Source organism: Marmota marmota, unplaced genomic scaffold (genome assembly GCF_001458135.2).
Source record: "Marmota marmota marmota unplaced genomic scaffold, marMar, whole genome shotgun sequence".
NCBI lineage: Eukaryota > Metazoa > Chordata > Mammalia > Rodentia > Sciuridae > Marmota > Marmota marmota.
Genome location: NW_026000026.1, coordinates 3,860,080 through 3,885,397, shown reverse-complemented (window position 1 = coordinate 3,885,397; position 25,318 = coordinate 3,860,080). Strand labels below are relative to the sequence as shown.

At 35.7% G+C, this 25,318-nt stretch overlaps 1 protein-coding gene and 1 pseudogene across 2 annotated transcripts in view; one reads left to right on the top strand and one right to left on the bottom strand.

The window, feature by feature from the left end:
- Stk4 (serine/threonine kinase 4) overlaps positions 1–25,318 on the bottom strand; it is a 99,806-nt gene that overhangs the window by 31,847 nt on the left and 42,641 nt on the right. For both annotated transcript variants that reach the window (XM_015478824.2, XM_015478814.2), the window contains exon 10: positions 16,494–16,651. In XM_015478824.2, coding sequence (XP_015334310.1) covers positions 16,494–16,651 — 158 coding nt within the window. The remainder of the gene's footprint in view (positions 1–16,493; positions 16,652–25,318) is intronic.
- Positions 5,691–5,924, top strand: LOC125619201 (annotated as a pseudogene).

Here is a 25,318-nt window from a genome sequence, read left to right as displayed (position 1 = left end):
CATACCTTATATACAGAGATTTGATAAATTGTGGTATAAAGGTGTATTAAGAATCGTAATGCAAAAAAATATGAATGTAATGCACTCCACTATTGTCATGTGTGTAAGAAATAATAAAAAAAATCAAAGGTAAGACTTATAAAAAGTATCATAAGGTTTATGAAGCAATTAACTTTAAAACCACTGTGAATAACCTAAGCATGTATCAGCAGAGAACTGGCTGAATAAACTGCAATATATTCTCCCAACAGAATGCAAAGATAGGAAAAAAAAAAAAAAAAAGGAATGTCAACTATTTCTACATACTGCTATGGAGTGATTTTTAAAGAAGTGATTTTTAAAGATATAAAGTTAAGTAAAAACAAAGAGAAAAGTATGTATACTATACTACTGTTATCTTAGAACATGAGTACAAATATGTGTGTGTGTATGTGTGTACACATCTTCAAAACATAACAAAAAAGTGAAAATGGTATAGGAAATAAGGACATATGCTAAATCTGAATAACTCTGTTTTGTGGATTTGCCTTTGGAACCATATAATTTATATAATCATAAGGTAAAACAATAAGAAAAGCAAAATAAAATAACCAGTCTATCTACATATTGAGTATATGCACAACCACAAAGAACTATTCCAAGTGGCTTCAACATACAATAATTTGATTATACTTCTGGGATATGCCCTAAGGACAAAGGGAGCTGTAACACAATTGTGTTCAGTAATTGCTGGTGGAAGTACTGGTACTGTTATTCCGAGGCTGACATGCTTATTATGGAATGTAAAGCAAACATTGGCACTACTTAGGGGAAGGAATCACAAATATTGGATCAAAATGGTTAATACTACATCTGCAGTATTCAATATGAACTGCAATTAGTGTAAGAATTCATGAATTTGAAATAAACCTAGAAAAAAATGATTTAACTGCAATGAGCACACCTTATAGTAGACTGTGTTTTCTGACTATCATTCCCACTAAAGGGAACCAGAGTTCTTTTGAAAAATGGCTGTTTCCAGCTTTGGTGCAGGAAATGGAAAAGATGAATCTGGAATATTTCATCACATGAGAAAGCTAGAAAGCGCTTGAATATTACTCTGAAATATAAAAATCAAACCTCAATAAATCAGGTTAAAAAAACTTGTAGGATGAAATCAAGATGGAACAACTTGAAATTTTTTTTAAAAACTCAAAGGACTAAAATACAACAAATATTTTTAAATCCATGAATTCATTAATGACACAAAAAATCATTGGTTATCTTTGGAGAATGGTAGGAAACTCATCATTTTGAAAAATGGTAATAAAGAGGGGAAATCAAGTATATAATCTGTCTTTTCTACATAAATTATACCTAATAGCATCTACAAAGTTAATGAAATGCTTAATTTCACAAGTATTTCAGTTGGTAAATGGAGAAGAAACCATCAAACGTCAACATTTTGTATCTTCTAACGAAATGGCATCTAGTACCTTCAGTGGCTTTCAACAACAGCAATAAAGAGATGACCATATATCCAGATCCAGGAACCTCCAGACTGAAGTACACATACAACCTATGAAATATCCTTGCCAAAAAAATTCACCATGAATCTGGTCAAGATTAACAGTTCCAGAATTATGGCCAGTGGACCTATTAGAGATCCTGACACCCTCTTAAAGGAATAAGGTCAAACTATTTTCATTCTAAAACATTATTTGCCTTTTCTACTGTGTTGAAACTTGCACTGATGGTGCAAAAGCAATGGTGGGGAGAACTGCTAGGTTCTTACTAGGTGCGGTAAGTAGTATACACCTGTAATCCTAGCTTCTTAGGAAGCTGAGACAGGAGGATTGACGTCGTGGTCAGCCTTGGCAACTTGATGAGACCCTCTCTCACAAAACAAAACAAAACAAAAGCTGGAGATGTAGCTCAGTGGTAGAGCACTCCTGGGTTCAATTCCCAATACTGCAAACAAAATTAAATAAAAACCTGCTAGCTGTAGTATGAATCAAAAAGTGGCACCTCACAGTGTTAGCAGTTACTACATTCTTCAGGATCACAGGCTACAATTAAAAAACAAAAACGCCAATTCCATCAAGATCATCCTTTGATGAAGTACTAATAAGTAATAATTTATTAAAGCTCATGTCTTTTTTAACAGTATCCATGATGAAATGGAAAGTTTGCACAAAGAGTTTCTGTGGTAACTGAAATATGATGGTCATCTTGAGGCAAAGGACTTGTGCAACTGGGCTGTGAGCTCAACTAGCTGCTTTTCCATGAAATACCATTTTTACTTGAAAGAAATACTAACACACTTTGCTTTTTTAGACTTAGGTATCTGGCAAACATTTTCTCAAAAATGGAAAAAGTGAGTATGCTACTTAAAAGGAAAATGGCTGCAAGTGTTTGTTGCCAAAGATAAAAACTCAAACTTGCAAACAAAAATCAGAATTTTGGAAAACTTGATTCCTGAAGAGATGGGTCATAAATCTGAGGATTTTTTTTTTTAATTTTTGTATAATGAAGTATGCCAATATTTGGAAGATCTGTATAACACAGTGGACCAATGGTTTTCAAATGAAGAAGGCACAATGTTATTAAATCATGTGTGAATAAATGTCCCATTCAAATTTAAGTCAGGCCAATGAATTTTAATATGTAGTATATTAAAGTTTCAGATTCCACACTGCAACTGACCTTTAAGAAACCACTGACATGGCTTCCTGGCTGCCAAGCTGCACAGCCAGCCTACTGGTCCCTGCTGAGAAATGGCAGCAGAGCACTAGAGCAGAGTGGCAGGCTGGGTGGGTCGGAGTGCATGGCCCGTGGCAGAGTGGAACCCAACATGTGGGTATGTCAGTCCTGAGGCACTGCTAGCCAAGGTGCACCAAACTGTCACCCCTGGGTGGTCAGGCCTGGACAAGGTACGGATGCCTATTGTAGAAGCCCCCTGCACACATGCTGCCGCCCAGAACCAGCAAGGATAGACCATCCCATGACCTCAACCTCCCGCTTCCTGACCTGTGATAAGAAAACAGAAGCAGGACAGAGCTGAATGGCAATCGGGACTCAAGAGTTGAGAGCATTAGTACATTTCCAAACCCCAATTAGCATAAGTGTGGACCCATAGCAGTGAACCAAATGCTCTATAAATCCCTAGACTAGTACACTTGGAGCAGAAATGCTTACTACAGGGCCTCTCTTGCACTGCAAGAGTTCAGTTCCTGTTTCTATTCTTCAATAAATTCTACTCTTTCATTCATTCATCTTGGTCTGTGGATTTCATTCTTTGAATTCATGAGATAAGAACCCAGAAAGGTAAAATTGATTGTGAGCTGCTGAGGTCTGCTACAATACTTAAGGGTACAGCCCTCCATTAAGAGGTCCTCAAGCTGTGCGCGGTCGCATACGCCTGTAATCCCAGCGGCTCGAGAGGCTGAGGCAAGAGGATTGCAAGTTCAAAGCCAGCCTCAGCAAAAGTGAGGCACTAAGCAACTCAGACTCTGTTTCTAAATAATATACAAAATTTAGGACTGAGAATGTGGCTCAGTGGTTGAGTGCCCCTGAGTTCAATCCTCATTACCAAACCAAAAAAAAGAGGTTCTCAGACACCTGGGAGGCGTGCTCAGACGCCTGCAACCTTATGCAGACCCCACAAGCCAGCAGAAACAGAGAAACTCCAGTCTCATCTGCAGAAGCACGGAATCAAGTTTCCTCTCAAAACTTCCATTTTACCACCACCATTGTATTTTGATATAGGGTCAAAGAAAAATATCCACAATTATCTGAAAAGGCTATTAAAATATGTCTCCTTTTTCCAACTACACATCTTTGCCAGGATAGGCTTTCTTCATATACTTCAACCAAAATAATATATTAAGACAGATTGAACACAAAAACAGGTGTGATAATCTACTATCGCCTATTTAAGCCATATTTACAGCTTAAGAAATGTAAACAGTATCATTCTTATTGTTTGTTTTTTGGGGGGATATATGTTCATAATTTTTTTATATTAATGAATGAGTTTATTAAGTGAATTATAATAAATTATTTTAAAATTTTCAGTTAATTTCTAATTCAGTAAATATCAATAGATATAACCCATATAAATAAAAGCTTTTGGAGGAACCAGGGCCTCCTGCATGGTAGGCAAGCGCTTTACTACTGAGCCATACCCGCTGGCCCCCAATAATGTTGATAAGTGCAAAGGGATCCTGAGAGCTCCTGGTCTAGATTAAACTACCAAGTTATAAGAAATTCATAGAACACATTAAACAGTACCACTCAGATGCTATCAGCAATATCCAAAAGGTTAGGAAATCATATGAAACAACTAGTTTCTTCAACAATCTCACAAAGTATGTGGGAGTAGGGGCCTATGAATTAAAAGACTGTATACATAGATATCAACCAAATGCAGTACAGAGCTCTTATCTGGATTCTATTTCACTGTATAAAAAATTATAATGGGGAAAACTGAATAATGACAAGTATTTTGAAGCATGAAGAATCATTCTTTTTTTAGTTTTTTTTTTTTTTTTTTAGTTGTAGAAAGACACAATACCTTTATTTTATTTGTTTATTTTTATGTGGTGCTGAGAATTGAACCCAGTGCCTCACACGTGCCAGGCAAGCACTCTACCCCTGAGCCACAACCACAGCCCAAGAATCATTCTTTAAGGTATTGTAAAGAGGTCTTTAATATCTTAGAAATATATACGAAGATATTTAGAAATGATATACATTTACCTTTGATTTACTTCAAAAAAATCAAGAGGTAAAAGTGGGGAATAGTAATCCCAGTGGCTCAAGAGGCTGAGGCAGGAGGATCACGAGTTCAAAGCCAGCCTCAGCTAGAGCAAAGTGCTAAGCAACTCAGTAAGACTCTCTCTCTAAATATTACAAAAAAGGGCTAGGGATTTGGTTCAGTGGTCAAGTGTCCCCGAGTTCAATCCCTGATAACAAAAAAAAAAAGGGGGGGGGGGGGACTGAGACCACTGGAAATTAACACTTAGTCAAAGGGGGGACTAGTGGAGGTGAAGGATTATATAAAACAAGAACAGTTATAAAAGTTGATGATGAATCCCAGTGGCTTGGGAGGCTGAGGCAGGAGGATTATAAGTTCAAAGCCAGACTCAGCAATGGCGAGGCACTAAGCAACTCAGTGAGACCCTGTTTCTAAATAAAATACAAAATAAGACTGGGAATATGGCTCAGTGGTTGAGTGCCCCTGAGTTCAATCCCCAGTAACAACAACAACAACAACAACAAAAAGTTGATGATGCATGTTGCTGAGTGATTGGAACTTCATTAGGTTTTATCTTAAAATGGAAGTTGGGGTATTCAAGGATGTACACTAATTTTTAAAATTCATTTGGCAAAAATGGACAATAAATTCATAGATAATGTTTTAGAAAAGTTTCCTATGTCATTATAAAACAGCAGATAAAATTTCAAGTTGTAGATAATTGGTTCCCAGAAAATATGAAGACATACTTTCGGGATTGTTAATTTAAACATCAGTAAAATAAAGGCATATCTGCTACAGTAGTAGTAATTCTCAACTCCTAGCAAATGTCAAAAGCATATAATCAAAAGCAAAAAACTAGACCTAATAAAGAATGAATAAGTGACCCTGCTTGAACAATTCAGTAAAACTTCTTAATAAAAACCCAAAGATGCCTCCCTTGGCCTCCACCATGAAGAGTGGCAATGGCACCAGCTTGTGGAAAGCAAATTTTAATACAGTTAAGGAAACCACGGACAAGCTGCTTGCGATTTCAAGAATTTTGAATATTGGCTTAGACATGTAAACACTTGTCTGTGTTTCACTTTGTGAACAAGGAATTAACAAGGAAGCTTGATCATTGGTTATCAAGGAAATATGCAAGGCTATTGAAGCACTAAAGGCTGCTGAGAATATGACAAGCTGACCTTCTGCAGAAATCCTGATGAGATATGTCAAGCTCCTTGGGAGGATCTAAAGACTGCACATGAATGTACCGTGAAATTACTGCATGCAGCAGTGTAGAAAATTTTTCCTTTTTAAAAGAATTACAAAACCGTAGCTTTGTAAATTAGCGAAAAGGGGCTTACAGAGAAACCATCAAGTATCTGCATACCATCTTATTCATCTTCTTTTAAATGGCCTATTTTGGTTCTGCTATGTTTGTATTTATGTATTCCTTATCTATAGCTCTGGTAGCTTTAATTTTCCAAGCCATCTGTCCATCAGATGTGCACATATGCTGTGCCTGTTTGAAGTACAGTGGAACCCATCAGTAATGATGTGTAGTAGTTCTGACTTCTTGACATTTCCATTATATACTTTAAATTGTTTATAGATTTATATTGTATTAGGTTGAAAGTGGACAGAATTTTAGCCACCATTTGTGAATTTGTATTTAGATTCCTCATGTATGCCAGAATCTTGGTGGGGTTTCGTGTGTGTGTGTGTGTGTGTGTGTGTGGTGCTGGGGATTAGAACCCAGGGCCTTATGCATGCAAGGCAAGCACTATACCAACTGAGCTATATCCCCAGCCCTTGGTGTTTTTTGTTTGTTTGTTTGTTTGTTTGTTTTAAGTAGAAAATCATTTCTAGTCTTTAACAAAGAATATTTGGTTTTTTAAACATTTTTTGCACTAGGTGTTAGTGGCATATTCCTGTAATCCCAGAGAATCCAAAGGCTGAGGCAGGAGGATCACAAGTTCAAAGCCAGCCTCAGCAACTAGCAAGGTCTTAAGCAATTTAGTGAGACCCTATGTAAAAATAAAAAATAAAAGGGTCGGGAGATGTGGTTAAGCAAAAATTCAATTTCTGGCACCAAAACTAAAAAAATAACAACAAAAAAAACCCAACATTTTTTGGACAGTGAATAATGTGAACTAGATCATTTTTATATTGACTGAAAAATAAAACTTCTAGAAACTTAGATTTTTAAAAGTACCAACAGTGTTAGCTTAGTATTATTTATATTTTGAATCATTTATATCTAATGAGAATATTAGTCGAGAATATTTTCTAAGTTTTATATACTAAAGGCCTAAAAAATATTTTAAAATGAAACACAGCCAACATGCAAAGTAATAGGAATGCTTACCTAACAAATATTGAGTATATATTTAATAAATAACTAGATAGGTAGTATATTTCAACAGATAAATAATATTTTCTGAATAAGGATTTCTAATCATTAAATGGAAACTAATGAAATATACATCAGGAATCATAAATACGGCTTTTAAAAATCATTTTGTGTCATTATTTTTACCTTTAAAGTTTTAAATCATCAAAATGATGATTCAAAAATAAATTCTGGAAAATTTCAGATGGTATTGGTTCTGTTCCTGTAATAGAATCTCAGTGGAATTTTTTTTGCAAGGCTTACCATGGATTTAATCTCATTTTTTTGTTTCTTAAATGTTAGATTTTGTTAGACATCATTTAAGTGATGATATAAGCATTCATTCTTGGGTAGTATTTTCTTGTTCAGACAAGCTGAAGTGGCTTTAATAGGATTTAGTGATATTTAGATCGGCACTTTCTCTGCTGTTTTTTAAAAATCTTGGCTTTTGACCATTTTGACTTTTTCAATTCATGGTATATCTACCAAATAAACTGAAAGGTCTATTAATAGAATAAGCTGGGAGACAATAAGAATTTGTGATAAGCCACTTAAATGATACTAAACATTGCAACTACTGCATGCCATTCATAAAATCAAAGAGTATGTTTTTTTTTCAAATTCCATAATTCATATGTTATTCTAGGCCACAGAGTTCATAGTGTCATTTATGATTTTATAAATTAAGCTATTTATGTATGAAACAAAGTAGAAAATATACTGAGATTTTTGAGACCGAGTCTAGTTATGTTGCCTAGGCTGACCTTGAAGTTGTGATCCTCCTGGCGTTAAACATAAATTTTTAAATGTACATTAAAGTAATATTTAAGAAATTAAAAAAAGACTAGTTTTGATTTGCATTTCTCTAACTGCTAGTGATGATGAACATTTTTTCATATATCTGTTGACTGATTGTATATCATCTTCTGAGAAGTGTCTGTTCAGGTCCTTGGCCCATTTATTGATTGGGTTGTTGTTATTATTATTATTATTATTATTATTGGTGTTTAGCTTTTTGAGTTCTTTATATACCCTAGAGATTAGTGCTCTACCTGATGTGTGAGGGGTAAAGATTTCTCCAGTTAGAATGGCAGCTATTATGAATACAAACAACAATAAGTGTTGGCGAAGTTGTGGGGAAAAAAGTACAGATACATTGCTGGTGGGAATGCAAATTGGTGCAGCCAATATGGAAAGCAGTATGGAGATTTCTTGGAAAACTGGGAATGGAAGCACAATTTGACCCAGCTAAAACCCTCTCCTCAGTCTATACCCAAAGGACTTAAAAACAGCTTACTACAGGGGCACAGCCACATCAATGTTTATAGCAGCACAATTCACAATAGTTAAACTGTGAACCAACCTAGATGTCCTTCAATAGATGAATGGATTAAAAAAAAATATGGCGCATATATATACAATGGAATGTTACTCAGCAATAAAAGAGAATAAAATCATGCATCTGCAGGTAAATGGATGGCACTGGAGAAGATAATGCTAAGTGAAGGTAGCCAATTCCAAAAAAACAAATGCCGAATGTTTTCTCTGATATAAAGAGGCTGATTCATAGTGGGGTAGGGAGGGGAAGCATGGGAGGAACAGACAAACTCTAGATAGGGCAGAGGGTTGGCAGGGGAAGGGAGAGGGCATGGGGTTAGAAATGATGGTGGAAAAAAAAAAAAAAAGAAATGATGGTGGAATGTGATGAACATTATTATCCAAAGTACATGTATGAAGACAAGAATTGGTGTGAATATACTTTGTATACAACCAGAGATATGAAAAATTGTGCTCTATGTATGTAATAAGAATTGTAATGCATTCCACTGTCATTTATAAATAAAATTAATTAAATTTTAAAAAGAAACAAAAAAAGACACATTTCAATGTTGTGGATGTTGACAATGAAAAAAATAAAACCATTTTGGTTGTAATGGCAAGTACTTTAATTTAATATATGATTCAACTGTATTTCTGAAGGTAGTCTAAAAATATTAAGATGCTTATTGTGTATGATTGGAGACTACTTAGAGATAGGTTATGTAACTTACAACTTTATTAGACTTGATGTATAAAATGGAATACTTTTCCCCTTGCAGTGAGAGGAGATAGCTACCTTAACATTGCCTCAGGCTTTAAAACAAACTTGGCAATTCAAGTGTGGATATTTTTCTATTCCTAAATAAGGGCTTCCTTACAAAGTGGCTTATAATCATTGTGAAATTGATATACATGTTGTTCCAAATATGCATAAGTTTTCCAATAACTGAATAAAATACTACTTTTTAAACATTTAATTAAAATTAAAAATGCAAAATAAATTAAACCCCAAAGAAATCTCAATTTATAATCAGGTTTATAGCCCTGATCTAGAAATGAATGGTTAAAAGTTTCAAGAAATCACAGGTTGTTGTCAGATTCTTAGGGAAAACTCTGGGCTAAAATGTATCTTTCTCAACCTCAGTCATCTACATGGTTTATTTTTTTTTTAATTTTTTAAATTTATTTTTTAGTTGGACACAATACCTTTATTTTGTTTATTTATTTTTATGTGGTGCTGAGGATCGAAACCAGGGCCTCGCACATGATAGGCGAGTGCTCTACCGCTGAGCCCCAACCCCATCCCATCTACATGGTTTATAATCATCTAGGGAATCTGAACAATCTTCAGGTTCTGTTACTTTCATTAAATTTATTCTAAAAATTGGGGCTGAGGATGTGGCTCAAGTGGTAGCGCGCTGGCCTGGCATGCGCGAGGCACTGGGTTCGATCCTCAGCACCACATACAAATAAATAAAGATATAAAAAAAAAATTAATTCTAAATTAACAGTTTGGTGATTTTATCTTCTGATGGACCCATTATTACACAAATGCAGAGTGGTATTAGCTCTGTGCTGCATTAGGATTTTATTTTTATTTTCTCTGATACTCCAAGGAAAATTCAAAGAATACTAAATATTCCCAGAAAAGAAGGTACTGGGCATTAATTTACTTTCTCTACTAATCTTTCCTGAGTCCCTCTCCTGCCTCTCAAACCCCACACCCCTATGATCCAGAATACTTAGGTGTTCTCACACCACAGGCCTCAAGAATCTCCAAGACATACTTCTCTCCCTCTCTCAGCCCAGAATACCTTTCCCCTACTCCTCTGGCTAGAGCACTCCTATTCATCTTTCAAACTTCACTTCAATTAAGACTTCTGGATGTCTTCCCTGGGGTTCTTGCTCTCTTCTGGGTTTCCACAGCACTTTTTTTATAAGCACTTTATGACAGAATTTACCAGAACAGCCTAGAAAAAGGTCACACAGTACAGATGGTTAAAAGGATGGGCTTTGACTCAAACTTTGCTATGCAACTATCTGTATAATCTTACTAATTTAATTAAATCCACCAAATGTCAGGTCCTTCAATAAACCAGCCTTTGGTTTTCCTGATCAACTTTTTTTGTTTGTTTTCTGTTTCATTAAATTTTACTTTTATCTTTATCTTGCTTTTAGCTTACTTACAATCTTTCTTGTTGTTGTTGTTTTTGGTACTAGTGATCAAACCCAGATGTACATAACCACTGAGCCACATCCCTAGCCCTTTTTAAAATTTTTTATTTTGAGAAAGGGTCTCAGTAAGTTGCTTAGGGCCTTCCTAAATTGCTGAGGCTGGCTTTGAACTTGTGATCCTCCTGCCTCAGCCTCCCAAGCTGCTTGGGATTGCATGTGTATGCCACCCATACCCAGCATTTAAAATATTTCTTGCAACCTAAAAAGAAAATGCATTTAAGATTATAAATCTTTCTCTAAGTACCACTTCGTGCTGTATCCCACATGTACTGAATTATAGGAATCTGAATTTTGTAGGATTCTTATAATTAATTTCTAAGCAGTTTATAACTTCTATTTTGACTTTATTTTTAAAGAATTATTTAGAGATATGTAAAAGTGTACCTCTACTACATTTAAAAGACCTCTGTTACATTTCCAAGTAGAATAATGTGTCTTTGGCTACTTTCTTACTATTAATTTCTGATTTTATCAAGTTACAGCCAATAAATATTGGCCTATACAATTTGTGCTATTGACATTTCTTTTTGAGTATTTTAAAATAATATTGAATATTCCACATACATTTTTAAAGTTTAATATTCATTTGAAAGGTTTTCCTATTTTTTATTTCACCAACTTTGTTAAATGTTTGGGTTTTGTCTTAACTGAAATGTCAACTTTCCTTCCTTCCTTTTGTGTTGGGATTGAACTCAGGGCCTCATGCAATGTGCTCTACACTGAGCTACATCCCCAGCCTGAAATGTTAATTAATGAGGGAAGAATATTTAGTCTTCACCTATCATTGCAGTTGTTTCATTGTTCCTTGTATTTCTATCATTTTAGATAAATATATATGCTTCATGCAGGTTCATGACTTAAACTTTCTAGATCAAGTGTATTTTTTAGCAATGTAAAGTATATTTCCTCCCCATGTGATATTCTTTGAATTCTATTTCACTTTCAGTGCATATTTGCCTAGTGTATCTTTTTATATTCAACTGTTTTAAACTTTTCAGTGATTTTATTTTAGTTATCTCTCTCATAAATAGCATTTAGCTGGATTTTGACTGCTAATTTTATCCAGAGTCTCTGTGCTTTAACAAGTGATTTTATTTTATTTATTTTTAGTATTTTTTAACCTATTGATGGATCTTTATTTTATTTATTTATATGTGGTGATGAGAATCAAACCCAGTGCCTCACACATGCTAGGCAAGCGCTCCACCACTGAGCTACAACCCCAGCCCTTAACAAGTGATTTTAATACACTTACATTTACCGTGATTACTGCTGTGTTTACAATTAGACTGCTACCCTATGTGTAACTCAGCTCCAGTTCACAATGGATTTCTTTCCTTCCTTACCCACTCCAACTTGGCCCTGTGTTCAGTCTTTGTATTGTTCCCTCTACCTGCCTATGATTTGCTGCCTCTCTATGTTTATTGTAGCAGGATGCCCTGCCTTTCCCTAACTAAGGCCTCTCTCAAGCTATCTCTTTAGTATGCTTTTTAAAATAGCCATTATGACCTAAACTGGTCTATTTACCGTATTACTTACTCAATGTCTGTTTCCCTCACTTAAAGTTCACGTGGGCACCAATCTCATCTGTCTTTTTCAGGGTGTTTCTGAAGATTCATGAGACAAACTGGACGTAAGAGTACACCTTTTGCGGCATTAGGAATGGCAAAATGAGTATCTCATAAAAGTGATATTTTTTTTCCAAAAATCAATCTGTTTACTGAATGCAAAATACCTATTTTTTTTTTTAAGAGAGAGAGGGAGAATTTTAATTTTTTTTTTTTTTTTTTTTTTAGTTTTCGGCGGACACAACATCTTTGTTTGTATGTGGTGCTGAGGATCGAACCTGGGCCGCACGCATGCCAGGCAAGCGTGCTACTGCTTGAGCCACATTCCCAGCCCCGCAAAATACCTATTTTAGAGGATATTTCATTTTTAAGCACCCTTTTTCACTAAACACTACATATGTTAAACATTAAAAGGGAATCTTTGGGGTCTGGGGTTGTGGCTCAGCAATAGAGCACTCGCCTAGCATGTGTGAGGCCCTGGGTTCAATTCTCAGCGCCTATAAAAATAAATAAATAAAATAAAGGTGTCCAACTACCAAAAAGCGGGGGAGGGTCTTTAGAGTTTTTTTTTTTTCTTCCCCAACTTGGCAAATAAGGAAATTCAATTTTAGAAATGGTACAAGTATTCAGTTTCAGGTGAAAATATGAAGTTTTTTTGTCAGTATAAATTCTCCTGCTCCTGATTAAGTTATTTACTATTTGCCATTTTGGGCAAAAAGTTCATTTCAAAACAGCAACTGCCTTCATAGAAGAAAAGAGAGAATCTTTTTCATAATTAAATACTGGTTGTCTCGAATCAAAAGGTGTCTTTCTAAGACTGTTGAGGGAAACATGTTAGCCAGTCCAACAGACACTTTAAGTTTAGGGTAGGTATTCAGAACTTTGTTCATTCAGTGGATTGGCTCTTTCTTTGCCAAATGTGATTTATAGATGTACATAATCCATACCCTATATACTTCTTTGATGCTTCTGATAAGAGTACAAGAGACTCAAAGGAGAATAACAAAGAAATTTTAAAACCATATAATGTTAATAAAATATGAATACATCCTTGTCTCTGAATTTCTGTAGGACCTAGCAGGAAAAAAGCAGCCTATGTGAAGAAACCTACACTTCTAAAAACATTTTCAAATGAGACTTTCAAGGGTTAAAAGTCAGGTTTCAGCACCACTGAATGCTGTCCCCAGAGATTCTGATTCCCTATGTCTAGGGCAGGACCTGAGAAACTGCACTTCTCATGAATTTCCAGGTAATGCCAACACTGCTAGTCTAGGGACCACTTTGAGGCCAATGCTTGCTTTGGGATTAAGGTCAGAGCTATATATCAAGAATACCAAGACATTAGAGCTTTCCATTTGATCTTTGGTATTTTCGGATATAGCAATTCATGTATATATCCCACTTCAATTTTCTTTCATTGTTTAGTTGAAATGCTCTTAAAAGAAAATTTAGAAGATAAATTCTCCTGACAATCTGAAGGTAAAAATACAGCAGAATTTTATATATTATGATAGGTTGGTTTAAACATATACAAATCCAAATAATTTAGAACAAGAGTCCCAACAGCAATGCCTCTAAGTGTCAGGTCAGACAGTTAATACAAATGAGTGAAGTGGGCCAGACACTGTGAAGAATTGAAGATGCCATACTCAAAGAGGGCACCTGCTACTGAGCTCCAGACAATACCCAATAATATAGGATAGACTGTAAAAATCTTCCAAGTTTTCAAGATAACATTGTATCTCTCAAGTTTTAAATCAACTAAAAGTTTTTGTGTATAGAACACACAAAAAGATCTGTGGGCTGGATACTGCCAATTTATGGCCTCTGAGTTAGAAGAATGCAGATGGGCCACATGTGAGCCTATTCACAGTGCCCACGGGTCCATTCCTTCTAGCAATCCCTTACTTCCAAAATAGAAAACACTCTTTAAAGACATACAAAAAGTTCCTTTGAATAAATAACTTAACCATCAAAACAAGTTCTCTGCCAACAATCTTAGTACGGGCAAACTATGGCAAAGAGAAATGAATTCTTCATGTATTGGAACTATTGATCTAAGATAATGAATTGCATTAAAGTGGTATTCCAGGAGAACCTAACTTCTGTAATTTAAAAACCAAAGATAGGAAGAAAGACAATTAGACCTAGACACAGATATTTAAGGATTCTTAAGAATTCTCTCCCAATGATGGTATGATCTAGTAACTGAAAGTTATTTAAACACCTTCTCTTACAGATTCATTGAACTGGCCTTACAAATATGTTGAAGACAACTACACAGGCAATGTGGAATAGCAAGCACAAAAGTGAAAAAGATGAAAGTCAAAGACCTAGAAGAGAGGAGAGGTAGAGGGTGAACTGCATCTTTGGTCCTTTGTAAGTAAAAACACTGCACCTATGTTCAGAAAATCTGTAGTTCAATTGTCTATTAACACAGCAACTAGAACAATAATTATAAAACAAAAAGGATCAAGTCACCTCTGGCCAATGGTTTTCCATTCTACTTCAAGTAGAAGTCCTTCCCACACAAAGCCCTACGCTATCTGGCTCTCCCTTACACTGTGATCTCCTTTACTGTTCCACCCCCAAGCCATTCCTGACATACTATCTCTTTAACACATCAAGCAAGTTCTTGCCTCACGATCTTTGCATCTGTTTTCTCACTGCCTGAAAACCTCTTCTGGATGTTCACATAGTTCACTTCCTCATCCTCTTACCAACAAGGACTTCACTGACTACTCTTTTACTTTAAAAAGTTATGTGCACATGTGTATGCATGCAGCACATGTGCATGCGCGCGTGCGCACACACCCACACACCCACACACATGCCCCATCTTTCTCCTCTTACCTCCCTTTTGCTTTATATTTTCCACAATACACACCACACCATCTGACATGCTAAATGTTTTACTTATTTTCCTTCTTTATTCTATAGCATGCCTGTAATCCCAGCAACTTGGGAGGCTGAGGCAGGACGAATATAAGTTTGAGACCAGCCTCAACAACTTAGCGAGATCCTGTCTCAAAATAAAATAAAGATGGCTGGCAATAAAGCCCAATGGTAGAGCACCCCTGGATTCAATCACCAGTCTAAAGAGAAAAAGTTTGACTAAATAAATTAATGAACACTTGGGTTCTAATATGGGTTCTGGGTTCTACTCAGTTAAATAAATTCAGGTGATTTAAAAGATCTCTATCCTTAATAAACTATGACATTTTACAAAAGTAGTAATTAAGTTGGGGAAGAATAACATCACTTCCTCTAAGCCAGTCTGCAGTGTAGTGGAAAGCCAAAATTAGTAAGGCTCCCAGACTTAAATCTAATGCCCAAACTAAGATCTTTTATAAACAATAACAAATTATGTTAGCTGAATACCAAACTTCAGAATTTAAGAATGTAAAAACAAAAAATTTCCAAACAGAAAAATGTTTTCTAGAAAGGAACATAAACTCCTTAGCTTACTTTATTCCACAATTTTTTATTGCCTCTAACTCTTTAAGTCCCTGTGAACATTACTTAGGGTCTGTGGGGAAAGGACAATGTTCCACAAGCAGTGGAAGGAAAACCACATCCAGTTTTTCACAAGAAACTTTGGAATAATTTAATATTCAGCCTCTAGAAGACTCAGAATAATCGTCTCACACTAAAATTAGGAGAACAGTTATCAAAACAGCAAAGGCACTACAAAACAGTGTCAACTGCCCTTTAGTCTAATTCTTAAATATAAGATCACAACCACAGGGCTGGGGTTGTGACTCAGCGGTAGAGCGCTCACCTAATATGTATGAGGCTCTGGGTTTGATCCTCAGCACCACGTAAAAATAAATAAATAAAATAAAGGTATTGTGTCCAACTACCACTAAAAAATAAAAAAATAAAAAATAAAAAAAGATCACAACCACAAACAAACTACTAAAGACAGTCACATCTTCATTTGATGTCTGAATATTTCTTTTACCACTAACAATTTCAAACTAGACAAAAAGAAAAATGGCAAACAAATAAAGGATTTTTAAAGCAAAAGAGATGCCATTAATCAGGGACCCCGGAATTTCTCAGATGTCAGTAAAAATATTTCAACCTCATGAGGCCCTTAGCCCCAGAGATGCTGACAGGAGCCGTTGCAGGTCATACTGCCTAGGAAAATGCTCCTATGCTCAGGCATTTCAGAAAAATGAAAGCTCTGAATATGTGGTATTTTGGATCACTTCCCCCAGAAGATAGAACCCTTTATTTCAACAATACTCACAAACTCATAGTCTCCATCCTGTGGAACTTTCCAATCTGAAGAATTTTTCAGTGGGCCAGGTACACTCTTACCAAAGCTATTGATTTGGTTTTCCTTTTCTTTTTGTTCAAAGTATTCAAGAAAAGATGGTTTTGCAGGTTGCATGGTCTCATCCCTTCCTATAAACCAAGAAAAGTAAAAGGTGAATAGGCATACACTTTTATTTTAGGTAAGTTTAGTAAATAAATAGATCTCCAGATTGGCTATGTCTCCAGTTAGATCAGGAGTTTATCAAGAAAAGTTACCCTAATATATCAGAAAGACCAATGGGTCTTTCTGTTAGATGCTCTTTCAAGAATCTAATGAAACTATAGAAAAACGCACAAATGCTCAATCAAAATATTCCTTATACAAGAGAATTCAAGGTCCCCCTTAAAACAAATGCCCACACACATGGTTCCTTTTTCTAGATAGAAAGTTTTGGGTGTTGCAATGACTCTGAATAAGTTGAATATAATAATTTTAGGTCTTCCATAGTCAATAGTTCCTGTAATATTCAGACTGGAAAACACTTCAGAAAAAAGTAAATATATTTATTTAGCACCCACCAAAGACAATATTCTCTACAGGCATTTCCATAAGGAGTGGGGATGATATATTAGGGTAACTTTTCTTGATAAACTCCTGATCTAACTGGAATGAGAAAAATATGTGTGAAAAATAAAATATATGTAAATCATAATCTATCTAACTTGGAAATATTATTTCTAAATAATATTTGGAAATGCTTCACAATAAAGTTATGGGGAAAAACAACATTATATATGCAGTATGATCTCAATTCAGTAAAATCATATTGATGGGGGGAAATGACTGTAAGAATACATACCAAAATGTTAACAGGGTTTATCTTTGGTAGTGGGACTATAACTAATTCTTATTTGCTATAATTTCTTTAATACATCTTTTAAACTTTTTTAAAGAAGATAGTACTGGATACATATTAAATAAGCATAATTGATTATAAGAGCTACATGTGTCCATAAGATCTTGCAGGCTGGGTGACCAGGAAGATTGGTAAAGAAGCTGGGTCTCAAACCACCTCAGAGAATAGAATCAGTGGTTGGCGGCAGCAGCAGTTATCACAGGAAAGCAAATACAGCAATTACTAGTAACTCGTAACAATGGCAAAAAGAGTAATTTTACCTGGCATGATTTCAAATTCTTGCTAGATGAATGCACCTATTTCACATGTTGAAGTACCATGTGCCTGTGGTCATAATGCTAATATGGGGAAATATAGGAAGTTTTTTCCTCAGTGCTTTCCATGAATAAAGGGCTTACATAGCCCTTTTCCTCAGTAACCAGAAAGGAGGACCAGAATATTCAGAGCCTTAATAAAGGGATGGGGGCTGAGGTTGTGGCCCCCTAGCACGTCATGCGAGGCCCTGGGTTCAATCCTCAGTACCACATAAAAATAAATAAATAAAATAAAGGTATTGTGTCCACAACTACAACTAAAAAATAAATATTAAAAAAAAGAGAGGAAGTAATGGATGGAGAGGTGTTTCTCTCCAGCAACACTGTCCTATGTGATCTTACTTATCTCACGACACTCACCTAAGTGTAATTTCAAGCCAGAACCCTGACTGCCCCTCAGATGTTTGTCATCTTCCTATCATCACTGCCAAGGTCAACAGTAGTCAATCCCAGATCTGCCTACTTCCAGATGCCGCCAATAGCTTTTCAGACTGTAGCCTCTTTACTTATAGAGGATTAAACACCGTATTTGCTAGCACCGGTCAATGAATACATGGTGTTTTGTTCGGTGTACTCTAGATATAACTTTAGGTGCTTTATGATATTAGGTACTTTTCATGCTTACTCTGTTTAGTTTTTAAGTTAAATTTCAGGTAATATTTCATGCCATAGTTTTTCAGGAACTACAAAAAAAAAAACTTATAAAAATGGTAGTGCTTTGGATTTGCAAATGTGTTAGGAAGCTATGTTCTTTTGCCTCATTCCCTTCCTGTGGGACCAGAGGAGAGGACTGCTTCAGAGGCAACTCTGCAGCAATCCAACACGTAATTCTACACATAAAGTAAGGAGTGTTCAAAGAATCTCTAAGAGCCAAGCAATCTCAATAGTACTACCAACTTGACATGTTCAGAAATGGTATATATCATGACCAGACACTGAGCAGCTAAACAGAATAAAAAGTCCAGAAACAAGATAAAAAGAACAAGTGGTTACCCAACAAATGGATAGCTATTTGAAAAAGATTACTTTGGATCCATATCTCATACCATAAGCCAGAAAAACTCCAAATGGACAAAGGATCTAATTGTAAAAATGGAAAACATAAATACTAAAAGAAAATGTGTGAATGCATGTGGAAAAGACTATGACAAAAATCCAGATGCAATAAAAATAGATAAAAATTGTTTTCATAAGAAAAAGTCACAAATTTTTAAAAAATGAATAAGCACACATATACTGTAAGTCAAACCAAAAGACAAATGATAGAGGCTGAGGGCAGTGGCGCACACCTGTAATCCCAGCAGCTCGGGAGGCTGAGGCAACTCAGTGAGACCTAGTCTCTACATAAAATACAAAATAGGGCCGGAGATGTGGCTCAGTGGTTGAGTGCCCCTGTGTTCGATTCTGGTAAGTCTCCCCCTCCCCCCAAAAAGACAAATGATAAACAGAAAGAAAACATTTACAACAAATACCATAACATTTTAAAAAAAAATTTTAAAGACTATTTCAAGAACTCTTTATGTATTAGGGAAGTAAGCTCCCAATATGTAAAGAATTTTTTGAATCAAGGAAGACTAAAAAAGGTGAAAAAATGGATTAACAACTCAAAAAGACAGTACACAACAGATACCCAATTGGTCTTTACACATGAAAAAAATAAATGCTTAGGTTCACTCATAGTGAGAGAAACACAACTAAAATTTATATTTCAAAGGGCAATACACTCTTGGTAAGGCTGGGGGATAAAGGCACACTGAATGTTGTGGAACTGGAGTACACAAGGCACCACCCCTACAAAGGGGGTCTAGCACTGAGTATTAAACATGAAACAGAGAGGCACTGGAGAGCTCTGAACATTTGAACTGGAGGTCTTAATATGATCTCATTCTTTTTTTGAAAAAGATATTTCTCAGCTGTTTTCATTAAAAGGACTTGGAGGGCTGGGGTTGTGGCTTAGCGGTAGAGTGCTCGCCTAACATGTGTGAGGCCCTGCATTCGATCCTCAGCACCACATACACCATTTACAAGTAACTAACTAACTAAATAAATAAATAAATAAATTTTTAAAAAGGACTTGGAAAAAAAAAAGGACTTGGAACAATGACACTTCAGGACTGATGAGCTCATTTAGCACTCAGATCTGGGGCTGCAATACCATTCTCTGCTAAAAAAAAAAAAAAAAAATTAGGACTTCATGAGAAAAATACCTGATTCCAGGTCTAGAGAAGGAGCACTACATATTGAAACTAGAACATCTTCTTGTGCAAAAAAAGCAAGTACTCAAAACAATACGAGAGACATCTTGAGCACACACCCCCTCACACACACAGACACAACTAGGAAATTCAGGAACACTTGGAACATCAAAAAGAACACACAGAATAAAAAGAATCCATAAGCTCAGAGTGATAATCTAAGAGTAAAGGAGGTTTTTGAGAGAGGAGAAAGCTTATTTCGAAAAATCACCATTTTTCAAAAATGGTGGCTGGGGTGTAGTTCAGTGGTAGAGTAGTTGCTAGAGAAATCACCACCTAACAAGCATATTATATTATGGTAACAAAAAAGAATATTCTTGGATTTTTTTTTTAACTGGGGATTGAACCCAGGGGTGCTCAACCACTAAACTATATCCCTAGTCCTTTTTATTTTTTATTTTTTATTTTTTTTAGAATTTTAATGTTTATTTTTTAGTTTTTGGCAGACACAACATCTTTGTTTGTATGTGGTACTGAGGATCGAACCCGGGCCGCACGCACGCCAGGCAAGCGCGCTACCGCTTGAGCCACATCCCCAGCCCCCTAGTCCTTTTTATATTTTTATTTGCAAACAAGGTCTCACTAAGTTGCTGAAATGGCCTAACACTTCTGATCTTTCTGTCTCAGTCTTCCAAGTCACTAGGATTATATGCATGTGCCAACCATGCCTGGCTTTTTATTGTATTTTTGAGACAGCATCTCACTAAGTTGCCCAGGATGGTCTTGAACTTGGGATGTTCCTGCCTCAGAATTCCAGTAGCTGGGATTACAAGTGTAAGCCATCATGCCTGGCTAAAACAGTACCTTCTTTCTTGGGAAATACACACTTAAATTTTGAGAATAAGTTCCACATATCATGTACCACCTTCTCTCATCACTTCTATTATTTCATGTCCGATTTGTTTTCCTGCCTGGTTTGTTTTCCTGTCTTCTTCCTTCTTTTTTTCTTTCCTTTCATCCATCCATCCATCTATCCATCATTATATAGGCACAGAGAAATGACTAATATGAGTTCTATAAAAATGGCAACTTCTAGGGCTGGGGTTGTGGCTCACTTGCTTAGCACGTGTGAGGCACTGGGTTCAATCTTCAGCACCACATATAATTAAGTAAATAAATAAATAAGGTATTGTGTCCATCTACAACTAATTTTTTTTAAATGACAACTTCTACCTAGAAATAGTAGATAAATTAAAATTTTTCTATTGAATGATACAAAAGCCATAAGGGCATTATTTTTTAAAGCATTATATCCAGCAATAAAACATACTTCTTCATTATTCCTTTCAGTTTCAAGACAGGTAGACTTTAGATTAAACCTATAGCGTCTGTTCTCACTCTGATTTTATGGGTTGATTATGACCAATGAACAGATAGATACACATTCCTATTGCAAATTACAAATATACAAAAAATATACAAATTCCTATTACCCGAGATTGATTTTTAAAATGATAACTATAATTTCCGCCTGATATCCCCACCCTGGGTCATGCCTTCCCACAGTAACTCTGGCCCTGGCCATCTAACTTCCTTTGGGCATTGAAACAACAGCAAATACATGGTAAGCAGAAATTTGAAATTCTTGTGTACTCTACTAAAATGTAAATAAGCTTCAGTGAGCCTGATAGACGGTAAATACTATGTATAATCATCAGATGTCTTACAGAGGCCTTCATAAATCAGCCAACCCCAGCTGCTACTATAACAACTGATCACAGAGCAAAGCTAAGGGACAAGGCCTGAAGAAACATCTAGCTGAGTGCAACTTAATGCCAGCCTACAGAATCATGAATGAAATAAAATGACTGCTATTTTAAACCACAAAATCTTGCAGTGCTTTGTTAAGCAACAAAAGCTAAATGACAAAGAGTCTGACTGTGTCTGCATCCCTCTCTCTCTACTTCTCTTCCTCACCTCCTCATCCACACACACCACTCTATACCTGCAAAAATGGACCCATCCTTTGGAAACTCAGGTTCAAATTCAACTAACATTTACTAAATACATTTTGAATTTCAGGCTTCTTACCAGGTCTCTTTCTCTCTCTCTCTCTCTCTTTTTTTTATGTTGACTCTTTTTATTTTTATTTATATAATTACCAGGTATCTTCACATGAATGTTCTCAACCAAACTTCCTGACCACTGTATGAAGTAAAGGAGGAAGAAGACTTGCACTTATTAGGCACCTACCAAGTAAGTACCAGACAAAGTACTACTTCACTTAATCCTCACAGAATTTAGAGGTATGTGTTATTATACCCATTTTACAGGTGAGAATTTTGCCTAAGATTTCATAGCCAATAACCAAAAAGTATAGGATTTGAATGCCAACTATTAGGTTTTAAGTCTGTGAGCTACATCTCATACTATAAATTCCCTAAAACGAAAATGAAGATTCCTGATATGTTAGTACTGCCATTAAGTCGAGGTCAGAAAGAGTGGGGAACGGAATGTTCCCAGGAACCTTATCTTTGAACTTTTCTTTTGGAATCCTTTAGCTGGATGATCAAGTCTTGGACAGCAGCCTGCCAGTGCTGAAAAGCATAAGAGAATCATTACAAGTTGATTAAAGGCTATGCTGTCCCAGGGGCTTCAGCTGCTGGCCAGTGGGCATTTTGTTTCAACTTGAGCTGTTTTTTCAGATGTATCCCAGGAAATGAAAACGTTTCACTGACTGATAATACAAGAAACCTGAAGCCAAAGGAAGAATGGACTGAGCAGGACAAGAAAGAAGCCACTTCTTTGCTGATTCTTTTATCTGATGCGGGAAATACATGAACTCCATACAATGACTGGCCTATTTTTCTTTGTAAGCCACATTTATGAAGCCAAATGGACAATTTCTCTAAAGCCACAGACAATGAAGTGAATTCATAAGCACCTATGCCTTATACTTATTTTTCTTTGAAAAACACTATGTAAAGCAGAATGACCCAACAATCCAAACGTCCAATTGATGAAAAGATAAATAAAATGTGATATACACACAGAGCACAGAATTATTTGGCAATAAAAATCTGAAATATTAATACACACTACAAAATGGATTTATCTTGAAAACATTATGCAAAATAAAAGCCTGACCAAAAAGTGACAAAATTGCATAGTACCACCCACATAAAAATGTCCAGAATAGGCAAAACCATGGAGACAGGAAGCAGATTAATGGTTACTTGGGGATGGGGAAGAATACAAAGTAACTGCTAATAGGAATTTCTTTTGGGGGTTATCAAAATGTTGGGAATTCAGTTGTAATTCCAGTGTCTCAGAAGGCTGAGACAGGAGGATCGTGAGTTCAAAGCCAGCTAGCCTCAGCAAAAGCGAGGCACTTAAGCAGCTCAATGAGACCTTGTCTCTAAATTAAAAAATACAAAATAGAGCTAGGGATGTGGCTCAGTGGTTGAGTGCCCCTGAGTTCAATTCCTAGTACCAAGAAAAAAAAAAGTTGGTAATTCAACAGTGTTTATAGTTGCAATACCTTGTTAATATATTAAAAACCTACTAAATAAATCATATGCTTTGAATTGGTGAATTTAAATACATATCACAATTAAAAATAATAAACTTAAAAAAATTATGTTGTGGTGATGGCTGCACAAGTTATTAAAAAAAACTACCAAATGGTTTACTTTAAATGAGTGAACTGTATGATTTGTGAATTATGTATTAATAACTCAAACTGTTTAAAAAAAAAAAAAAGGCAATGGGCCACTTTCATGTACTATTTGCTCTCATTTCTGGACTTATATAACACAATGCCAGATAGTCATAACTGGGAAGAAACTTGACCAAAGAAAGGCTGAAGCCCACTTTTTAAAAAAATATTTATTTTTTAGTTGTAGTTGGACACAATACCTTTATTTTTATTTATTTCTTTTTATGTGGTGCTGAGGATTGAACCCAGAGCCTCGCACATGCTATGCAAGCGCTCTACTGCTGAGCCACGACTCCAGCCCCTAAAGCCCACTTTTCTTCTGGAATAACCATCTTTTAGACTTTAAGCTTTATGGCCTTCCATTTCAAACCTTCATCTTTCAAACTGTCACAAAGTAAACCATATGATCAACCTATTCTTTCCCGAATTCCTATAGTAAATATTTTTTACCTAAATGGTAATTAATTCTGTTCAAAGTAGACAACTGAGTAAGAACCCACATTTTCTTCTGTGTTTCATGTATAAGTACTTGTAAGGAAATCACCTCCAGTAATTTCTCAATGTGTTATTGTGGCTTGGAATAATATGCCATAATGTACACTTCTTATAAGATTTTTTGTTTTTTTAAAAAATCTAACATTTGTTTTATGTGTGTGTTGCAGTTTTGTTTTGGTTATTGGGCACATTAGCCCTTTACGTGTGTGAACGCATTTACTTACATAAGTTATTATCCAAGTTGCTGCATGTGACCCATAAATATTCTTCTACATGTTCTTTGAAACCACTAAGAACTGCTGGAATCAACTTATAAGATGCCTTGGGACCCAGGATAATTTCCAGTTAAGCAGTTTGGGTAAGTGCCTCAATGAGAACTGACCTGACTTCTAGCAGCAGTGCTCAAGTTGTCTTACTGGTGGTGAGCTGCAGTGTATCTATTCAAAGATATCTAAATCCAAATTTCAAACAAAGAACAACATATCTAAAAAGATGTAAAAGGTTCACCATTGAGAATGATCTGTACCTTGGTTATTGCAGGAGTTTCCTAATTGGTTATACCTTTTACAGTCTTCTGGAATTCCCCACTTTCCTAATTAAAGTTTCTTTGTATACCTTCTTAAAAACAGAATCAAATTCAAACTCCTTACTTTGGCATTCAAAATCTTTAAAAACTAAATCAAAACCCACATGTGCCTCAGGTAAAATGGATATTTGATATACATTTTTACCTTTCTGACTTTGCACCTGCATGAACTATCCTACCCAGCCTTCCTACATACATAAGTCCTTGTCTTCCTTCTTACAAATTCTTTAACAGTTTTTGTACCCCTTACCCAGCATTTGAACTACCGTTTTATTATCTTCATATGCAGAGGTCCTTTCTCCTCAATTACATCATATCACTATCAAATATCAGTATCTGAAATACCCAGGTTCATGCTCTATACATTTAAAGAATTAGAAAATGCAGTTACAGTATAGAGGCATGCCATAAATAATGTCAATGACAAATGTCAACTACCTGTTTTAATTTATAAGTTCCTAGTCAGCAGTAAATGTCTCATTTTGTTTTACATACTGAACAATAATGACACATAGTGACTACCTAATAAATACTTCTTGGTTGGTATTAAATGTTCATTTTTAAGATTGGTTGATTGATTTTTATAGTACTG